The following is a 20,465-nucleotide window of genomic DNA, read 5'->3' on the forward strand; positions in this document are numbered from 1 at the left end:
TGAGCCACCGCGCCCGGCCTAGTTTTTGTTTTTTTATTTTATTTTATTTTTGATTTTTTGAGATGCAAAATGGAGTCTCACTCTATTACCCAGGCTGGAGTGCAGTGGCACCATCTCAGCTCACTGCAACCTCCACCTCCTGGGTTCAAAAGATTCTCCTGCCTCAGCCTCCCAAGTAGCTGGGATTACGGGCGCCTGCCACCACACCCAACTAATTTTTTGTATTTTTAGTAGAGATGAGGTTTCACCATGTTGGTCAGACTGGTGGCGAACTCCTGACCTCAAGTGATCTGCCCGCCTCAGTCTCCCAAAGTGCTAGGATTACAGGGGTGAGCCACTGCTCCCGGCCTGAATGCCTTAAATATGACGTGTCTGCTCCACTTCCACTGAAGGAAGCTTCTCTTTCTCTGATCCTGATGGTTTGTGTTTGGTTTCTTTCAGCATGATTTTGAAGTCAGAGGAGATGTGGTCAATGGAAGAAACCACCAAGGTCCAAAGCGAGCAAGAGAATCCCAGGACAGAAAGGTAAAGCTCCCTCCCTCAAGTTGACAAAAATCTCACCCCACCACTCTGTATTCCAGTCCCCTTTGCAGAGATGGGCCGCTTCATCTTGTAAGACTTACTACATACATACACAATGCTAGATACTTTCACACAGGTTCTTTTTTCACTCTTCCATCCCAACCACATAAATAAGTATTGTCTCTACTTTATGAATGATAGAACTAAGAGATTTAGAGAGGCTGAGTAATTTGGATTCCTGTATGGGGTTCAGATCTCAGCTGATAAGTGGAAGAGCTGGGACTTTAAGCAGATGAGAATCTAAAGCCTTTGCTCTTTTCACTTCACTGGGGTGTCTTTCTCTCTCTCTCTCTTTTTTTTTTTTCCAAGATGGGGTCTCACTCCGTTGCCCAGGCCAGAGTGCAGTGGTGCAATCTCAGCTCAGTGAAAACTCCGCTTCCCGGGTTCAAGTGATTCTCCCGCCTCAGCATGTCAAGTAGCTGGGAATATAGTCATGCGCCACCACACTGGGCTCATTTTTTGTATTGTTAGTAGAGACAGGGTTTCACCTTGTTGGCCAGGCTGGTCTCGAACTCCAGACCTCAGGTGATTCCCCCCCAACTTAGCCTCCCAAAGTGCTAGGATTATAGACATTAGCCACTACGCCCAGCCTAGGGTGTCTCTCTCTCTTTTTTTTTTTTTTGAGATGGAGTCTTGCTCTGTGGCCCAGGCTGGAGTGCAGTGGCGCAGTCTCGGCTCACTGCAAGCTCCGCCTCCCGGGTTCATGCCATTCTCCTGCCTCAGCCTCTCCGAGTAGCTGGGACTACAGGCACCCGCCACCACGCCCGGCTAATTTTTTGTATTTTTTAGTAGAGACGGGGTTTCACGGTGGTCTCGATCTCCTGACCTCGTGATCCACCCGCCTCGGCCTCCCAAAGTGCTGGGATTACAAGCGTGAGCCACCGCGCCCGGCCAAGGGTGTCTTTCTCTAAAGCACTGTGGTAAATGCTGTGAGCAGGCCATACATAGTGCTGTCTGTGGAAGCATAGAAGAGGAAGTGATTAATAATAGCTAAATTTTTTGTTGTTGTTGTTGTTGAGACGAAGTCTCAGTCGCCCAGGCTGGAGTGCAGTGGCACAATCTCAGCTCACTGCAACCTCTGCCGCCTAGGTTCAACCGATTCTCCTGCCTCAGCCTCCTGAGTAGCTGGGATGACAGGCACCTGCCTCCACGCCCAGCTAATTTTTGTAGTTTTTAGTAGAGACAGGGTTTCACCATCTTGCCCAGGCTGGTCTTGAACCCCTGACCTTGTGATCCACCCGCCTTGGCCTCCTCAAGTGCTGGATAGGCGTGAGCCACTGTGCCCGGCCAATAATAGCTAAAATTTATATAATGTTCACTAGGCCAGGCACAGTGGCTCATTCCTGTTATCCCAGAACTTTGGGAGGCTGAGGCAGGCAGATCTCTTGAGCCAAGGAGTTTGATACCAGCCTGGGAAACATGGAAAAACCCCATCTCTACCAAAAAAAAAATACAAAAATTAGCCAGGCGTGGTGGCATGTACTTGTAGTTCCAGCTACTCGGAAGGCTGAGTTGAGAGTATCTCTTGAGCCCAAGAGGTGGGGACTGCAGTGAACGGAGATTGCGCCACTGCACTCCAGCCTGGACGACAGACAGAAGGTCTCAAAAAAAAAAAAAAAAAGATCACTCTATGCCGGGACTGCTCTAAAGGCCCAACCATGTTTTAACTAATTAACAATTTTATGACAACTCTATGAGTTATGTACTGTAATTATGCCTATATTACAGATGTGAAAATTGAGGCTCAGAGAGGTTGGATAAGTTGCTCAAAGTTACACAGCTAATAAGTGATGGAACTAGAAGTTGAACTCAGGAAGTCTAGCTCCAAGTCTAAATTCTTTGTTAATTTATTTTTCGGGCCAGAGTCTTATTCTGTCATCCAGGCTGGAGTGCAGTGCCGCTATCTCTGCTCACTGCGACCTTCACCTCCCAAGTTCAAGCAATTCTTGTGCCTTGGCCTCCCACGTGGCTAGGATTACAGGCATGTGGCACAACAACTAGCTAATTTTTTGTCTGATTCTGTTGGCCAGTCTGGAGTGCAGTGGCGCAATCTCAGCTCACTGCAGCCTCCAGCTCCCAGGTTCAAATGATTCTTGTGCCTTAGCCTCCCAAATAGCTGGGATTACAGGCACATGCCACCACACCCAGATAATTTTTTGTATTTTTAGTAGAAACAGGGTTTCAACATGTTGGCCAGGCTGGTCTCAAATTCCTGACCTCAGATGATCCGCCCGCCTCAGGCTCCCAAAGTGCTGGGATTACAGGGGTGAGCCACCACGCCCAGCCTTAATTTTTATGTTTTTATTAGAGATGAGGTTTTGCCATGTTGGCCAGGCTGGCCTTGATCTCCTGGCCTCCAGTGATCCACCCGCCTCGGCCTCCCAAAGTGCTGGGATTACAGGCATGAGCCACTGCACCCGGCCTCCAAGTCTAAACTCTTAAAAACAATACTATAGTTTCTTGAAAAGTTGTTGAAGGCTTCACGGAGGGAAAATAAATGGAGCATTCTAACAACTTTGCAGATGAGACCCAAGAAGACTCAATGACTTTCTCCTGATCATATTGTAGCAGATGACTTAGCCAGAACTCTGACTACCTCTCAGGGAGAACTCTGCAAGATTTCACACCTACCTGTCAGGCCTGAGCTGGCTGCTTTCTCAGCTCCCTAAGTGCTATGTTCCCAGTCTGCTTTTCTTCCTTTTTCAAGTGTGCACTACCAGGCATTTCAGAACATCCCAGGCTGGTCGCGGTGGCTCATGCCTCTAATCCCAGCACTTTGGGAGCCCAAGGCGGGTGGATCACCTGAGGTCAGGAGTTCAAGACCAGCCTGGCCAACATGGTGAAACCCCATCTCTACTAAAAATACAAAAATTAGCTGGGCATGGTGGTAGGCACCTGTAATCCCAGCTCGGGATTACTCGGGAGGCTGAGGCTAGAGAATCGGTTGAACCTGGGAGGCGGAGGTTGCAGTGAGCCAAGATTGCACCACTGCACTCCAGCCTGGGGACAAGAGGGAGACTTCATCTCAAAAAAAAAAAAATCCCAGCTGGGCGCAACGGCTCACTTCTGTAATCCCAGCACTTTAGGAGGCCAAGGCAGGAGGATCACTTGAACCCAGGAGTTCAAGACTAGCCTGGGCAACATAGTAAAACCCTGTCTCTGCAAAAAAATTTAAAAATTAATTGGGTGTTGTAGCGCACTCCTGTATTCCCAGCTACTCAGAAGGCTGAGGTGAGAAGAATGCTTGAGTCTGGGAGGTCGAGGCTGCAGTGAGCCATGATGGTGCTACTGCACTCCAGCCTGGCCAACATTATGAGACCTTGTCTCAAAACAAAACAAAACATCCTTCTACTGAGCACTTTCTGTCCCTTTATAGAAACTTAAGAGGGAACCAGTAGAGGTAATTTCCTAAGGAAAACTGCTTTGGGACATGATCACAAATCAAGCCTGGAGTTTTGAACTCTTGAGGTCAGCCTGTTTTTACCTTCTGAGCCTATCAAGTAATTGTTCCAGATGCCAAGAAAAGCTGCTGGCCTTATTTCTGCTTCTGCCTTTACCACAGGGGAGCGCCATGTGAGCCAGTCCTCTGTTTTTCCTCCACTGTATGCTAGGTAGTATTAGCACCAGATTCTTCCCCTCTTTAAAAAGAAATTCTAGTGCTTTGGATTTTTTCCTCCATGCAGAATAGCAATAATGGAAAGTATGTGGTCAAAGTAATGACATTCTGAAGATACTAAATGTCATAGTATTTTTCTCTGGAAGAGAAATGTATATGTACAGGTGAAACTTCAAATTTCTTTTTTTTTTTAAGATGAAGTTTCGCTCTTCTTGCCCAGGCTGGAGTACAATGGCAGGATCTCAGCTCACTGCAATCTCTGCCTCCTGGGTTCAAGTGATTCTCCTGCCTCAGCCTCCCAAGGAGCTAGGATTACAGGCATGTGCCACCACACCCAGCTAATTTTGTATTTTTAGTAGAGATGGGGTTTCTCCATGTTGGTCAGGCTGGTCTTGAACTCCCGACCTCAAGTGATCCACCCACTTCGGCCTCCCAAAGTGCTGGGATTACAGGCCACCACACCCGGCCCAAAACTTCAAATTTCTTTTTTTTGTTTTTTGAGACAGAGTCTCGCTATGTCACCCAGGCTGGAGGGCAGTGGCGCGGTCTCGGCTCACTACCAGCTCCACCTCCTGGGTTCACACCATTCTCCTGCCTCAGCCTCCTGAGTAGCTGGGACTACAGGTGCCCGCCACCATGCCCAGCTAATTTTTTGTATTTTTAGTAGAGATGGGTTTTCACCATGTTAGACAGGATGGTCTCCATCTCTTGACCTCGTGATCCGCCTGCCTCAGCCTCCCAAAGTGCTGGAATTATAGGTGTGAGCCACTACACCAAGCCCGAAACTTCAAATTTCTTATCTCATAACTAGACATCCTCATCACTGAGTGTTAGCCTGGATATAAACATTCCTAATCTTTTGTACTTTTCATGTCCGCATTTGGCTCCAGCTGGCTGCCTGGGGAGAACTTCTAGCATTATGAGCATGTAGGTCCTATCAACAGGTTGGGGGTGCAGTTTATTCATGCAGATAGTGAGAGTGGCACAGATGGATGCTGTCCCTTAAAACAAGCAGACTTGTCTTTGGGAGGCCGAGGCGGGTGGATCATGAGGTCAGGAGTTCAAGACCAGCCTGGCCAACATAGTGAAACCCCTGTCTCTACTAAAAATACAAAAAATTAGCTGGGTGTGGTGGTGTGCACCTGTAATCCCAGCTACTGGGGAGGCTGAGGCAGGAGAATCGCTTGAACCCAGGAGGTGGAGGTTGCAGTGAGCCGAGATGGCGCCATTGCACTCCAGCCCAGGCGACAGTGCGAGACCCCGTCTCAAAAAAAAAAAAAAAAAAAAAAACACAGACTTGTCCTGCTGCCCTTTCTTTTCCCTCTGGCGGTAAAGTAAGAGTGTGTGTGTGTGTGTGTGTGTACGTCCGTCAGTCTGTCTGTCAAGGGGGAGGGTGACCACTTTCTGAAAGGCCATCTGTGTATTTTTAGTTTCCTGATTTTTTTCTCTATCGCAGTCTCTTTGAAGCCAGGTGAATTTTAGGCCTCGGCACTTTTCTTTTTATTGCAATGGGAAGGTCAAGACACTGAGAGTCACCTAAAACATATCCATCCAAATGATACAATTTTAGGGTTTATTTTTAAGTGATACCCAAGTTATTTGCTAAGAACCTATGCCAGTGTGTATATGAGAATTTGCACTGTCCCACACTGTTGCCACCAGCCACATGGGACTGTTTAAATTTAAATTTTACAAATTAGCCAGTCGTGGTGGTGTGCACCTGTAATCCCAGCTACTTAGGAGGCTGAGGCAAGAGGATCGCTTGAGCCCAGGAGTTCAATACTGCAGCAAGCTATGATCGTGCCACTTTACTCCAGCCTGAGTGACAGAATGAGACCTCATCTCTTCAAAAAAAAAAAAGAAAAAAATTAAAATATGAAGTTTAGTTCTTCATTCACCCTAACCACATCTCCAATGCTCAATAACTATATGTAACTCATGGCTACCTTATTAGCATAGATATAGAACATTGTGACTATCACAGAAAGTTGTTTTGAACAGTGTTGCCCAGCCCTGTAAGTGGAAGAAGCGGTGCAGTGTGATCTGTGTCTTCAGGAAACCAGGCAGTCAGGCTAGTTCAATGAGGAGAGGCAGAACCTGGCTTCACTTCTAGATTAAAAACTGCTTAGGTGGCCTAAAGATACAATGGCCATTCTCAGAGTAGTGAGAAAGAAGGAACAGATGTTTAGGGGGCTAGAAGAAAGTCAGAGAGGGCCGGGCGCAGTGGCTCATGCCTGTAATCCCAACACTTTGGAAGGCCGAGACGGGCAGATCACGAGGTCAGGAGTTCGAGACCAGCCTGACCAACATGGTGAAACCCTGTCTCTACTAAAAATACAAAAATTAGCCAGGCGTGGTTGTGTGCGCCTGTAATCCTAGCTACTTAGGAGGCTAAGGCAGGAGAATCGCTTGAACCCTGGAGGCAGAGGTTGCAGTGAGCCCAGATCGCACCACTACACTCCAGCCTAGGTGACAGAGAAAGACTCCGTCTCAAAAAAAAAAAAAAAAAACAGAGGAGACAAGGAGCGTGTACACCTAAAATCAACATAGACCACTCTGTTGATGGGGTCATGGTGAGTACTTGAGGTACCAAGTCTGGATAAACATCAAACTTCAGCCAATAACTTTGAGTTTCTAGCCATCCAAGCCTCTTATTAAACATACAGAAGGACATTTTTTCCCTTGCATCTAACAAGTAAAAGCACCTGCAGAGATCATTAGGGAGGAGCCTTGGCCTGATTGGTGGCAAAAGTGAGATGCTCAGTCCTTGAATGACAAAGAATGCCTGTAGAGTGCAGGTCAACTACATATGCACTTCAAAAAGATCTTCTGAAATCCTGTAGTGTTCTGGACATTGGACTGCTTGTCCCTGGGAAGTAGCAGCAGAAATCATCAGGTGGTGAACAGAAGAAAAAGAAAAGCTCTTCCTTTTTGAAAGTGTGTTTTTTGAATAAAAGCCAATATTCTTTTATAACTAGATTTTCCTTCTCTCCATTCCCCTGTCCCTCACTCTTCCTCTCTTCTTCCAGATCTTCAGAGGGCTAGAAATCTGTTGCTATGGGCCCTTCACCAACATGCCCACAGGTAAGAGCCTGGGAGAACTCCAGAGTTCCAGCACCAGCCTTTGTCTTACATAGTGTGGTATTATAAGCAAGATCCCACGATGGGGGTTCCTCAGATTGCTGAGATGTTCTAGAGGCTATTCTATTTCTCTACCACCCTCCAAACAAAACAGCACCTAAATGTTATCCTGTGGCAAAAAAAAAAGCCATACCTTGCCCCCTTCTCAAGAGCATGAAGGTGGTGAATAGTTAGGATTCAGTATGTTACGTGTTCAGATAGCGTTTAGCTGCTGTTAGTGCCAACATGTTAGTGAGAAAATACCTTTGGATAGGTAAAAATCAAGAAGGAGTTCTCCTCTTCCTAAACCATCTTCATTTACTTACATAGAAGAAAGCACAGCAGCTGGCCCACCATGAACAGGCCCAGAGCAGGGGAAGATTCTCGGTGAACATTTTCTTTTCTTTTTCTTTTTTTTTTTGAGGTCGAGTCTCTATCGCCCAGGCTAGAGTGCAGTGGCGCGATCTCGGCTCACTGCAACCTCCACCTCCCAGGTTCAAGTGATTCTCCTGCCTCAGCCTCCCAAATAGCTGAGACTACAGGCGTGTGCCACCACGCCTGGCTAATTTTTTGTATTTTTTTTTTAGTAGAGACGGGGTTTCACCATGTTAGCCAATATGGTCCCGATCTCCTGACCTCATGATCCACCCTCCTCAGCCTCCCAAAGTGCTAGGATTACAGGTGTGAGCCACTGTGCCCAGCCCTCTCCGTGAACATTTTCTAATTAAACTTGACACTGAATACAATGTTATGCTTAGGACTGCTATAAAGCTCACCTCTGGAGTTGCGCAGCACAAAGGCCTTGGTGTGTATATAAATTTGGTTTGTTCTTTTCATAGCAAAAGCTACCCACCTTTGCCTCCTGTGCCTGCTTCTGCCCAGGGACTTAGGTCCTCTTACACCTTAGAGGAAGGCCTTAGCGTCTGGTCACAGGCAGATCAGTGACAGCAAGAAAACCTGGCTGCAATGTAATTTTGCTTCCATCCTCTATTAGTTATCAATTGGATTTTTATGAAATTTCCAAGTTCCACTCAAGGATTTCTCAGTGTTTTTTTACTTTGGTATAGTGGAAACCAGGGTTGCCAGGAAGTATTATTTTGGGGGTGAGTTAGTCAACCTTCGTTCAGTCAGACAGACAGGAGCACCTCAGCAATTCCCAGAAACGGGCTGATGGTAAAGAGCAACATACATGAATGTCTTGAAGAACACATCCAACAGAGCCCATTGGGCAGTTCTGATTTTCCAGGTACACAGAGAACATCTCCACAGTCTCCTCTGATTTCTATTCCCCTGAGTATATGGATTCCAGCTCAGCATGTAGCCTTTCCCTGCTGAGTCTCTAACCAGGATAACGTGTATTTTTTTGACTGGATGAATTATATTCCCATCTCTTGACATTTACAGTAATTACCACCAAGTATGGTATTTTCAGTGGCTGTGATTATCAACCAACACAGAATTAGGAGGAAGGGAGGAAGGGAGGGAAGGAAGGTGGGTGTTTTTTCACACAGTGTCTTAGCCAGCAATTTAGCAATTAATGGAAATTAGATCTTCGATTTTTTTTTTCTTTCAAGCATTTTATTTGAGAGACTATCAAAGCTTATACCAAGTGGACTTATGGAGACTGATAACCAGAGTACATGGCATATCAGTGGCAAATTGACTTAAAATCCATACCCCTACTATTTTAAGACCATTGTCCTTTGGAGCAGAGAGACAGACTCTCCCATTGAGAGGTCTTGCTATAAGCCTTCATCCTGAGAGTGTAGGGTAGAGGGCCTGGGTTAAGTACGCAGATTACTGCAGTGATTTTACATCTGAATATCCTGTTTAGATCAACTGGAGTGGATGGTACAGCTGTGTGGTGCTTCTGTGGTGAAGGAGCTTTCATCATTCACCCTTGGCACAGTAAGTATTGGGTGCCCTGTCAGAGAGGGAGGACACAATATTCTCTCCTGTGATTGAGCAAGACTGACACCTGTCAGTCCCTATGGATGCCCCTACTGTAGCCTCAGAAGCCTTCTCTGCCCACATACCTGTGCCAGAAGACTCCACCTATAAGGGATGTTAAGGATTTGAGAACTGCACATATTAAATATACTGAGGGCAGACTCTTTCCCTCTCTTTTTGCCATATGTCCCTCCCCCTCCTCTCTGTGACTGCCCCAGCATACTGTGTTTCAACAAATCATCAAGAAATGATGGGCTGGAGGCTGGGCATGGTGGCTCATGCCTGTAATCCCAGCACTTTGGGAGGCCGAGGCAGGTGGATCACTTGTCAGGAGTTTGAGACCAGCCTGGCCAACATGGTGAAACTCCATCTCTACTAAAAACAAAACAAACCAAAACAAAAAGTAGCCGGGCCTGGTGGAGCATGCCTGTAATGCCAGCTACTTGGGAAGTTGAGGTGTGAGCATCGCTTGAACCTGAGAGGCAGAGGTTGCAGTGAGCCAAGATTTCACCACTGCACTCCAGACTGGGTGACAGAGTAAGACTTTGTCTAAAAAAAAAAAAGAGAGAGAAAAAAGCTAGGCGCAGTGGCTCACGCCTGTGATCTCAGCACTTTGGGAGGCTGAGGTGGGCAGATCACGAGGTCAAGAGATCGAGACCATCCTGGCCAACCAATATGGTGAAACCCCATCCCTACTGAAAATACAAAAATTAGCTGGGCGTAGTGGTGCATGCCTGTAGTCCCAGCTACTTGAGAGGCTGGGGCAGGAGAATCACTTGAACCCCGGAGGTGGAGGTTGCAATGAGCCAAGATCGTGCCACTGTACTCCAGCCCGGGCGACAGAGCGAGACTCCGTCTCAAAAAAAAAAAAAGAGAAATGATGGGCTGGGCCTAGTGCCTCACCCCTGTAATCACAACACTGGGAAGCCAAGGTGGGAGAATCGCTTGAGCCTGGGAGCTAAAGACCAGCCTGGGCAATACAGTAGGACCTCATGTCTACAAAAAAATTATGAAAAATTAGCCAAGGCCGGGTGCGGTGGATCATGCCTATAATCCCGGGGGTGAAGTTGAGCCCAGGAGTTTGAGACCAGCCTGGGCAACATGGCAAAACCCTGTCTCTACCAAAAAGACAAAAAAATTAGCCAGAGGTGGTGGTACGCGTCTGTAGTTCCAGCTACTTGGGAGGCTGAGGTGGAAGGATTGCTTGAGCCCAGGAGGCAGAGGTTGCAGTGAGCTAAGATCACACCACTGCACTCCAGCCTGGGTGATAGAGCAAGACCCTGTCTCAAAAACAAAAAAAAAAAATGATGAAGTGACAGTTCCAGTAGTCCCCCTCTGACACTTTCAATGCTCTTTCCTTCCTGGGGATCCAGGGTGTCCACCCAATTGTGGTTGTGCAGCCAGATGCCTGGACAGAGGACAATGGCTTCCATGGTAAGGTGCCTGCACGTACCTGTGCTATATGGGGTCCTTTTGCATGGGTTTGGTTTATCACTCATTACCTGGTGCTTGAGTAGCACAGTTCTTGGCACATTTTAAATATTTGTCGAATGAATGGCTAAAATGTCTTTTTGACATTTTTATTGTTGTTTATTTTATATTGTAAAAGTAATACATGAACTGTTTCCATGGGGTGGGAGTAAGATATGAATGTTCATCACAAAAATATAAATCAAGGCCGAGCATGGTGGCTCATGCCTATAATTCCAGCACTTTGGGAGGTCAAGATGGAGGCCAAGGTGGGAGCCTAGAAGTTCGAGACCAGCCTGGGCAACATAAGGAGACTTCATCTGTACAACAAATTTAAAAAGCAGCTGGGTGTGGTGGCAGATGCCTGTAGTCACAGCTACTTGGGAAGCTGAGGTGGGAGGATCACTTGAGCTCAAGAAGTCAATGCTTCAGTGAGCCACGATCACACCACTGCATTCCAGCCTGGGCGACAGAGCGAGACCGTGTCTCAGAAAGAAAAAAGAAAGTACAAATTTACACAAAAACAATAAAATAATCCCAGTAATTCCACCACTTGGAGATGATCACCATAAAATTCCACCAGGCATATGTGCGTATATATACACATGTGTATTTTATAAAATGTAATCATAATTACACTGTTTTGCTTTTTTCCTTGAGATATTACATACATTTTTCCACATTGTTAAATTACAATGCTGTTTTCCTGGTGGCTTTCCTTTAACAGATTGAAGTTCATGTTAATACAGTTGCCAGAGGCTGTGGGCTTTCACCATCACCAGCAGTCACTCCTATGGCCTCTTCAGAGCAAGGCCTTATGTCCGGAAGCATTGCCTTTTTTTTTTTTTTTTTTTTTTTTTTTTTTTTTTTTTTTTGAGGTGGAGTCTCACTCTGTCACCTAGCAGGCTGGAGTGCAGTGGCCCAGTCTTGGCTCACTGCAACCTTCGCCTCCTGGGTTTAAATGATTCTCCTGCCTCAGCCTCAGGGCAGATCACCTGACATCAGGAGTTTGAGACCAGCCTGGCCAACATGGCGAAACCCCATCTCTACTAAAAGTACTAAAAAAAATTAGCCAGGTATGGTGGCACGCACCTGTAGTCCCAGCTACTTGGGAGACTGAGGCAGGATAATCGCTTGAACCCAGGATGTTGAGGTTGCAGTGAGCTGAGATTGCACCATCACAATCCAGCCTGAGTGACAGAGCAAGACTCCATCTGAAAAAAAAGAAAAAAACAATTAGCCTGGCGTGGTGGCAGGCACCTGTAATCCCTGCTACTTGGGAGGCTGAGGCAGGAGAATTGCTTGAACCCGGGAGGTGGAGGTTGCAGTGAGCCGAGATCGTGCCATTGCATTCCAGGCTGAGCAACAAGAGCAAGACTCCGTCTCAAAAAAAAAAAAAAGGCCAGGCGCAGTGGCTCACGCCTGTAATCCCAGCATTTTGGGAGGCCAAGGTGGGTGGATCACCTGAGGTCAGGACTTGGAGACCAGCCTGGCCAACATGGTGAAACCCTGTCTCTACTAAAAATACAAAAATTAGCTGGGTGTGATGGCATGTGCCTGTAATTCCAGCTACTCAGGAGGCAGAGACAGGAGAATTGCTTGAACCCGGGAGGCAGAGGTTGAATGAGCCGAGATTGCACCATTGCGCTCTAGCCTGGGCGACAGAGCAAGACTCCGTCTCAAAAAAAAAAAAAAAAGAAAAAACTGGCTTCTACCTCATTAATCCTAAGAACTCATAAAACCAGGACCCTGGAGTAGATTGATGAGAGCCTGGTCCAGGAGAATGAATTGACACTAATCTCTGCTTGTGTTCTCTGTCTCCAGCAATTGGGCAGATGTGTGAGGCACCTGTGGTGACCCGAGAGTGGGTGTTGGACAGTGTAGCACTCTACCAGTGCCAGGAGCTGGATACCTACCTGATACCCCAGATCCCCCACAGCCACTACTGACTGCAGCCAGCCACAGGTACAGAGCCACAGGACCCCAAGAATGAGCTTACAAAGTGGCCTTTCCAGGCCCTGGGAGCTCCTCTCACTCTTCAGTCCTTCCACTGTCCTGGCTACTAAATATTTTATGTACATCAGCCTTAAAAGGACTTCTGGCTATGCAAGGGTCCCTTAAAGATTTTCTGCTTGAAGTCTCCCTTTGAAATCTGCCATGAGCACAAAATTATGGTAATTTTTCACCTGAGAAGATTTTAAAACCATTTAAACGCCACCAATTGAGCAAGATGGTGATTCATTATTTATCAGCCCTATTCTTTCTATTCGGGCTGTTGGCTTAGGGCTGGAAGCACAGAGTGGCTTGGCCTCAAGAGAATAGCTGGTTTCCCTAAATTTGCTTCTCTAAAACCCTATGTTCACAAAGGCAGAGAGTCAGACCCTTCAATGGAAGGAGAGGGCTTGGGGTCGATTATGTGACTTAAAATCAGAATAGTCCTTGGGCAGTTCTCAAATGTTGGAGTGGAACACTGGGGAGAAAATTCTGAGGCAGGTATTAGAAATGAAAAGGAAACTTGAAGGCTGGGCATGGTGGCTCACGCCTATAATCCCAGCACTTTGGGAGGCCGAGGTGGGCGGATCACTGGAGGTCAGGAGTTCGAAACCAGCCTGGCCAACATGGTGAAACCCCATCTTTACTAAAAATACAGAAATTAGCCATGCATGGTGGTGGACGCCTGTAATCCCAGCTACTCGGGTGGCTAAGGCAGGAGAATCGCTTCAGCCCGGGAGGTGGGGGTTGCAGTGAGCCAAGATCATGCCACGGCACTCCAGCCTGGGTGACAGTGAGACTGTGGCTCAAAAAAAAAAAAAAAAGGAAAATGAAACTAGAAGAGATTTCTAAAAGTCGAGATATATTTGCTAGATTTCTAAAGAATGTGTTCTAAAACAGCAGAAGATTTTCAAGAACCGGTTTCCAAAGACAGTCTTCTAATTCCTCATTAGTAATAAGTAAAATGTTTATTGTTGTAGCTCTGGTATATAACCCATTCCTCTTAAAATGTGAGACCTCTGGCATGAATATTTCATATCTATAAAATGGATTATTCCTGGTGAGCCAGGAAGGAAGCTGTTGCTTTCTTTGAGGTGATTTTTTTCCCTTTGCTCCCTATTGCTGAACCATACAGCTTCATAAATAATTTTGCTTGCTGAAGGAAGAAAAAGTGTTTTTCATAAACTCATTATCTAGGACTGTTTATAGCTGTTGGAAGGACTAGGTCTTCCCTAGCCCCCTCAGTGTGCAAGGGCAGTGAAGACTTGATTGTACAAAATACGTTTTGTAAATGTTGTGCTGTTAACACTGCAAATAAACTTGGTAGCAAACACTTCCACCATGAATGACTGTTCTTGAGACTTAGGCCAGCCGACTTTCTCAGAGCCTTTTCACTGTGCTTCAGTCTCCCACTCTGTAAAATGGGGGTAATGATAGTATCTACCTCCTAGGATTTATTGAGGCAGCTTAAATACCTTTTGTGTTTCCTGTTGCTGCCAAAACAAATTGTTGCAAGGTCAGAAGTCTGAGGTGGCTCAACTGTTTCTTTGTTTCAGGTTTCATGAGGCCAAAATAAAGGTGTTCGCAGGGCGTGTTCCCTTCTAGAGGCTCTGGGTCCTTGCAGTTTTAGGACTAAGATCCCTGTTTCCCGCCGGCTGTTGGCTGGGCATCATTCTCAGCTTCTTGAGGCTCCCCACATTCCTAGGCTCCTGGCCTGTCTGCCTCCATCTTCAAAACCAGCAATGGGTGGTCAAGTTTTTCTCACACTGAATCTTGCTGACTGTTGCATCTTTCTAACTCCTGCCAGAGACATTTCTCTGTTTCTAAGGGCTCAAGTGATTAGATTGCACCCACTTGGTAATCCAAAGTGATCTTCATATCTTAAGGTCCATAGCCTTAATTATAGCTGCGAAGTCCCTTCACAGCAGTACCTAGATTAGTGTTGGATTGAATAACCAGAAGACAGCAATCAAGGGAGGACATCTTTAGAATTCTGCCTACCACTTGTATCTAACATGCTTAATCCACAGATGACACTCTCTACCATTATTTCCTGGTCCTCACACTGCTCAGAGATTGGAATCCTTTTTGAGCAAAGAGAATGAAGTCATCACATAATTCAGTCCTGCTGTATTTGCTGGAAACAGTGAAGGAAGATAGAGAAAATGGAGCTAACTGCCAATATTACATTTTATATCAGTCTTCATCATAGCCCTATGAAGTGGATATTTGTTACCTCATTGGAAAAATGGGAGTTGAATCTCAAGTTCCTTGTTTGTAAGATTTTACTCAGATTTGCACAGCTAATAAATGACTACATGGAGATCCAAAGCCAGCTTTCTGTTCCCATCATCAGCTTTCCATCTGCCTCTGTCACTGACCTCGGGACAGAAGGTTCAAGCCTTAAGGGAATTTGGAGAGAGAGCTAGATTTTGAGGGGAACTCGCACTCACTTCCCTTTTGGGCCATAGTAGGAGACAGTAAAAGCAACCCCATATCAGGCAAAGGGTCTTATAGGAGTGGATCATGGCTGCTATTTCCACTTCTCTCTGGCTTCCCAGCTTATGACTGTGTATCTTAGTTGTCAAAGCCTTCCAGTTCATCCTCACCTACAGCTTGACTTCCCTAGGGCCCATGCCAGCTCCCTGTCTACCTGCCAGCGAGTTGATGAGTCTCAGTGTTAGCAGTAAAGGCAGGTGGGAAGCAAGCAGAAGTGCTACTGGACCTTGTGGGTAAGCCAGGCCTCAGCCTTCTGACCCCATCACTGATGGGTTAATAGGAAAAGCAGTATCCATCTAGTACAGCCTGCCTTTTCAGGAATAGTGAGTGAAAGCAAAGATGACTAAAATACATTAAAGTTTTCTGTAATTGTCTCTAAGGTCTCCCAACAAATATATACCCCATCTGTTTCAAGCTCTGCATAACTTTTCCCAGAAGTCAAGTTCAGGCCCTGGCCTCATGGTGCCTGGCCCAGGTTAAGAGTGCTACCTGATGATGGAGTTAATCCACATTCCTTTGACCTCTGACTTTAAGATGTCCTCCCACTTTTCCACCCCACAATCTCTAGCCCTCTCTGGGCACAGCAGCACTTGGGAACTAGTTCCTGTACTGCCTTTATCTCATTTTACAAAACAAACTTCTACAAAGAAGCTGGAAAGGAAAGAGGAGAAAGGATCATCATGCAGGCACAGGGAGGGGGCCTAGAGAAGAGCTCTGGCAGATTATGTCCCTCTTAAAAAATGCAACCAGAATCATCAACAAAGTATCGCCTCAAAAACATGCAGGAGAAAAAGAAAGGAATCAGTGTTGGGGTGGTTGGAGCAGAAGGAGCCAAACTGCCCAGAATGTGTCCTCTGAAGGCTGCGAGGGGCAAATAAGGTCAGCCCCAGAGGCAGACGGCACACAGAGAATGGCAGGATGAGGGGGAGCTGCAGATTTATGCAAAGAAGCCCCAGAGAATGGGGCCTGCTGCCCAGGGAATGTGGGGGCTCACTTATCAAAGACTACTGGAAAATGGCTGAGCCGGCAACCCCCTCCACTACGGTGATGCCTCGTTCTCTTGAACAGCCTGTAACTCTGCCTGTAACAAGGAGAAAATTAAAGCAACACATCTGGCCAAATAGAAAATTAAGGAAAACTGGCTGGGTGCGGTGGCTCACGCTTGTAATCCCAGCACTTTGGGAGGCCGAGGCGGGCGGATCACGAGGTCAGGAGATCGAGACCACGGTGAAACCCCGTCTCTACTAAAAATACAAAAAATTAGCCGGGCGTGGTGGCGGGCGCCTGTAGTCCCAGCTACTCAGAGAGGCTGAGGCAGGAGAATGGCGTGAACCCGGGAGGTGGAGCTTGCAGTAAGCCGAGATTGCGCCACTGCACTCCAGCCTGGGCGACAGAGCGACACTCTGTCTCCAAAAAAAAAAAAAGAAAAGGAAAATTAGAAACAGCTCCTATGGAGAGCAGGGATTGGGGAGGTGTAGAGGGGCTGATCCTGAATGTCTGGAGGATCAGGAAAATGTAAGCAATTGTTTAAGGGACTGGAAGGAATCAAGATCTGGAGAGAGATCCTCCCGATTCTGGTGGCTGGGGAATATGAACTGTGGAGACATGGTTTCAAGGACTCAAAATTATATGACAGCTTAACATTTACAGTTCAGTGCAGAGGCTCTCAAAGCATGATCCCCTGATAGGAGTGTGAGGGGGCAACACCATCACCTAGGAATTTGTTAGATATGCAAATTCCCAGACCCACTGAATCCCAGACTTAGGTGGGGCCAGCAACCTGTGATTCTGCAACAGGCTCAAGTTTGAGAACAAATGACTTAGTGTAAGGGGCTGCTAATTGGTATAAAATGTTACCTGTGGTCTATTATTTTGTCTGTAGTGAATATTGGGCTTGTTATTTTTTTATTTTTTATTTATTTTTTTTTTTTGAGACGGAGTCTCGCTCTGTCGCCCAGGCTGGAGTGCAGTGGCGCGATCTCGGCTCACTGCAAGCTCCACCTCCCGGGTTCACGCCATTCTCCTGCCTCAGCCTCTCCGAGTAGCTGGGACTACAGGCGCCCGCCACCACGCCCAGCTAATTTTTTGTATTTTTTAGTAGAGACGGGGTTTCACCGTGGTCTCGATCTCCTGACCTCGTGATCCGCCCGCCTCGGCCTCCCAAAGTGCTGGGATTACAAGTGTGAGCCACCGCGCCCAGCCTGAATATTGGGCTTGTTAAGGATAAATAAGGTTTGTGGGCTGTTAAGTGGTTCTTCGCTACAAGGTTGCAACAGCTGGCTTCAGTTAACTTCAAAAAGGCCCTTTAAAGCAAAGACAGTAGTCCCCCCACTCATCCATGGTTTTGATTTCAATTACTTATGGTCAACCATGGTCCAAAAATATTAAAAGGAAAATTCCGGAAACCAGTCATACGTTTTAAATTGTACGCCATTCTAAGTATTGTTTGACTTGTTCTATTTTATTATTAGTTATTGTTGTTAATCTCTTACTGTGCCCAATTTATAAATTTTATCATAGGTATGTATGTATAGGGAAAAACATAATATATATAGGGTTTGGTACTATCCGAGGGTTCAGGCATCCACTTGTGGTCTTGGAACATATGCCCCGCAGATAAGGGGGGACTGCTGTACAATGCAAAGGACAAAGATTAAATTATATTAGCAATCTAGGAGCAGAAGGGCAAGACTGCTTTTTTAAAAAACAGCTAAAGGTTTAGGAGGTTTTATTAATGTTTAAATTGTACTGAAACCACAGCTGCAGCCTTTGACTCCGCATAGAGATATGCAAATGTGGCTTTCAAAAGAAAGGCAATTTCAGACAGCCCTCAAGGTAACAAGAACAAATAAAACAAATGATTTTGTAATTTATCTTTATTGACTGATGGTGCGCAAGGCACAGCCCATACCCTGTGAGAGTCAGCAACAGCTGAGCTCTCTGAGGAGAGACGAGAAAGTTAGCCTGGAGGGAGAGGCAGGCTGACCCATAGACGGGTGACAGGAAAGCCACAGAGCGGGCAGATGGGAGAAGAAGACAACTAAATTAAAAGGGAAGGAAAATGAAAACCCAGCCCTGGGTCCTGTAGACCATCTGATCTTGCTGGCTCTCAGCAGCAACAACAATAATCATTAATGACTATCATTTGCCACACTCCTACTAAGTGCCATGCACTATTCCCCACATACAAATGAGGAAAATGAAGCTTTGAGAGGTCAAGCAACTTACCCAAGGACACAACAAAAGGAGGGGGCAGAGCCCAGATTCAAACAACGATTTGTGTGAGGCTGAAGCCCTGTGCACTTTCCGGTGCATTATGCTGGGAACCAGTCCAGGGAGGCAGTGAATAACAATAAGGTTAATGGGCCGGGCACAGTGGTTCACGCCTGTAATCCCAGCACTTTGGGAGGCCGAGGCGGGCAGATCACGAGGTCAGGAGATCGAGACCATCCTGGCTAACATGGTGAAACCCTGTCTGCACTAAAAATACAAAAAAATTAGCCGGGCATGGTGTCGGGCACCTGTAGTCCCAGCTACTCAGGAGGCTGAGGCAGGAGAATGGCATGAACCTGGGAGGCAGAGCTTGCAGTGAGCCATGATCGCGCTACTGCACTCCAACCTAGGCGACAGAGTGAGAGTCCGTCTCAAAAAACAAAAAAACAAAACGATAAGGTTAATGATGAGGGGACGCTTTGTGCCCAGTTCTGTGGTATTCTGGGCATGCGTGTGTCTGTGTGTGTGTGTATGTATGTAACTGGAAAAGAGGGTGAAAACCTCCATTTCTGACCTTCAAATTGGTTACTATCCAATGAGTAACGCAAGAAAAGAAAGCCAAAGAAAACTTGCAGAATTCTGGTGTAAAAGTTCTTTTGGGGCCGTGTGGTGGGGCCAGGCTCTGCCTGTTGTGGGAGACTTCTGGTGGAGACATCTCAGCTGGGCCTTGGGCCTTAAGTAAAATTTAGCCAGATGAAAAGGAAAGCTGGAGATTCCACAGGCCCAGGTGAGAGCCTCCAGCTGCTAGAATTGGAGGAAGGAGCACCTGATTCAGAGAGATGAGAGAAGACAAGAGAGTCCTGAAAGGATACATATCTCTGACCCTTTGTCCCCACCCAGTCTCCCCAGACCTTCCATCCCAAGCCCAAACACAACCTTTCCAATTCCTTACCTGCTGCTCCTTTTCAGGCACCCTGGCCACCAAATGTAGGAACCCATAAATTTTGCTCATACTCTATGTTCTACTAGGCAAGTCCTGATCTGTCATCTCCACAGGCCCCAATCCTGCCCCCTCATCCCTACAGAGCCTTCTCCAGGTTTTCTAGGCCAGAATCTCTCCCCACTTAGAATACTCCAGAAGTTTTGCTTTATTTGTGAGACTTTATTCAATTGAAGTTACTTGTGTGCGTATTTTATCCTCTCTATTTGACTAGAAGGTCCTTATAATCCTTTATGACCATAATTATTTTATCTTTGATATAACCCAGCTCTGTAACTAGCAGATACTTTGTTAGGCACCCAATGAGTTTTTCCTAAATGAATGAAGTAAAGGATGAATGAACGGACTCAGTGCATTGAAGGGCTTATCCAACTACTGGTTCCACTCTGAAGACCTTTGGAAAACTAGCCATGTTCTGGAATGCTAATTCCCTTCAATGCCTTTCGCCCATTTTTCTATGATCCTGATTTACTCCAAAAACAATATAAGGGATCTAAGTGTCCAAGAATGACTCCTTCTAAACACACACCTAAGGATTTTCTCTCTCTCTCTCTTTTTTTTTTTTTTTTTTTTTGAGACAGAGTTTCACTGTCGTTGCCCAGGCTGGAGTGCAATGGTGTGATCTCAGCTCACTGCAACCTCCGCCTCCAGGGTTCAAGTTATTCTCCCTGTCTCACCCTCCCAAGTAGCTGAGATTACAGGCGCCTGCCACCACACCCAGCTAATTTTTGTATTTTTAGTAGAGACAGGGTTTCACCACGTTGGCCAGGCTGGTCTCGAACTCCTGACCTCAGGTGATCCACCCACCTTGGCCTCCCAAAGTGCTGGGATTACAGGCATGAGCCACCGCACCCGACCTTTTTGATTCTCTTTTGCCTATTATGAAGTCTACCCCTTTGTAATTAATTAGACCAATGTCCACCCAGAAAGAATAACATTTTCCCCTATCCATCAGCGAGGTCTTCTCCATGATGGACATTCAAGGCAGACAGAGAGACTGCTGCTGCAATAACTGGGGAAATA

The 20,465-nt window shown here is 46.4% G+C and overlaps 1 protein-coding gene across 3 annotated transcripts in view; it reads left to right on the plus strand.

Annotated features, from left to right (window-relative positions):
- Nucleotides 1-13,517, plus strand: part of BRCA1 (BRCA1 DNA repair associated) — an 84,398-nt gene extending 70,881 nt beyond the window's left edge. For 2 of the 3 annotated variants that reach the window (XM_030808075.1, XM_030808076.1), the window contains exons 18-22: nt 442-525; nt 7,228-7,282; nt 9,153-9,226; nt 10,642-10,702; nt 12,563-13,517. In XM_030808075.1, the coding sequence (XP_030663935.1) occupies nt 442-525; nt 7,228-7,282; nt 9,153-9,226; nt 10,642-10,702; nt 12,563-12,687 (399 nt within the window). In that variant the 3' untranslated portion in view covers nt 12,688-13,517. 3 annotated transcript variants of the gene reach the window in all.
- The last annotated feature ends 6,948 nt before the right edge of the window (nt 13,518-20,465 follow it).

This window comes from Nomascus leucogenys, unplaced genomic scaffold (assembly GCF_006542625.1).
Source record: "Nomascus leucogenys isolate Asia unplaced genomic scaffold, Asia_NLE_v1 Super-Scaffold_285, whole genome shotgun sequence".
Classification (NCBI taxonomy): domain Eukaryota; kingdom Metazoa; phylum Chordata; class Mammalia; order Primates; family Hylobatidae; genus Nomascus; species Nomascus leucogenys.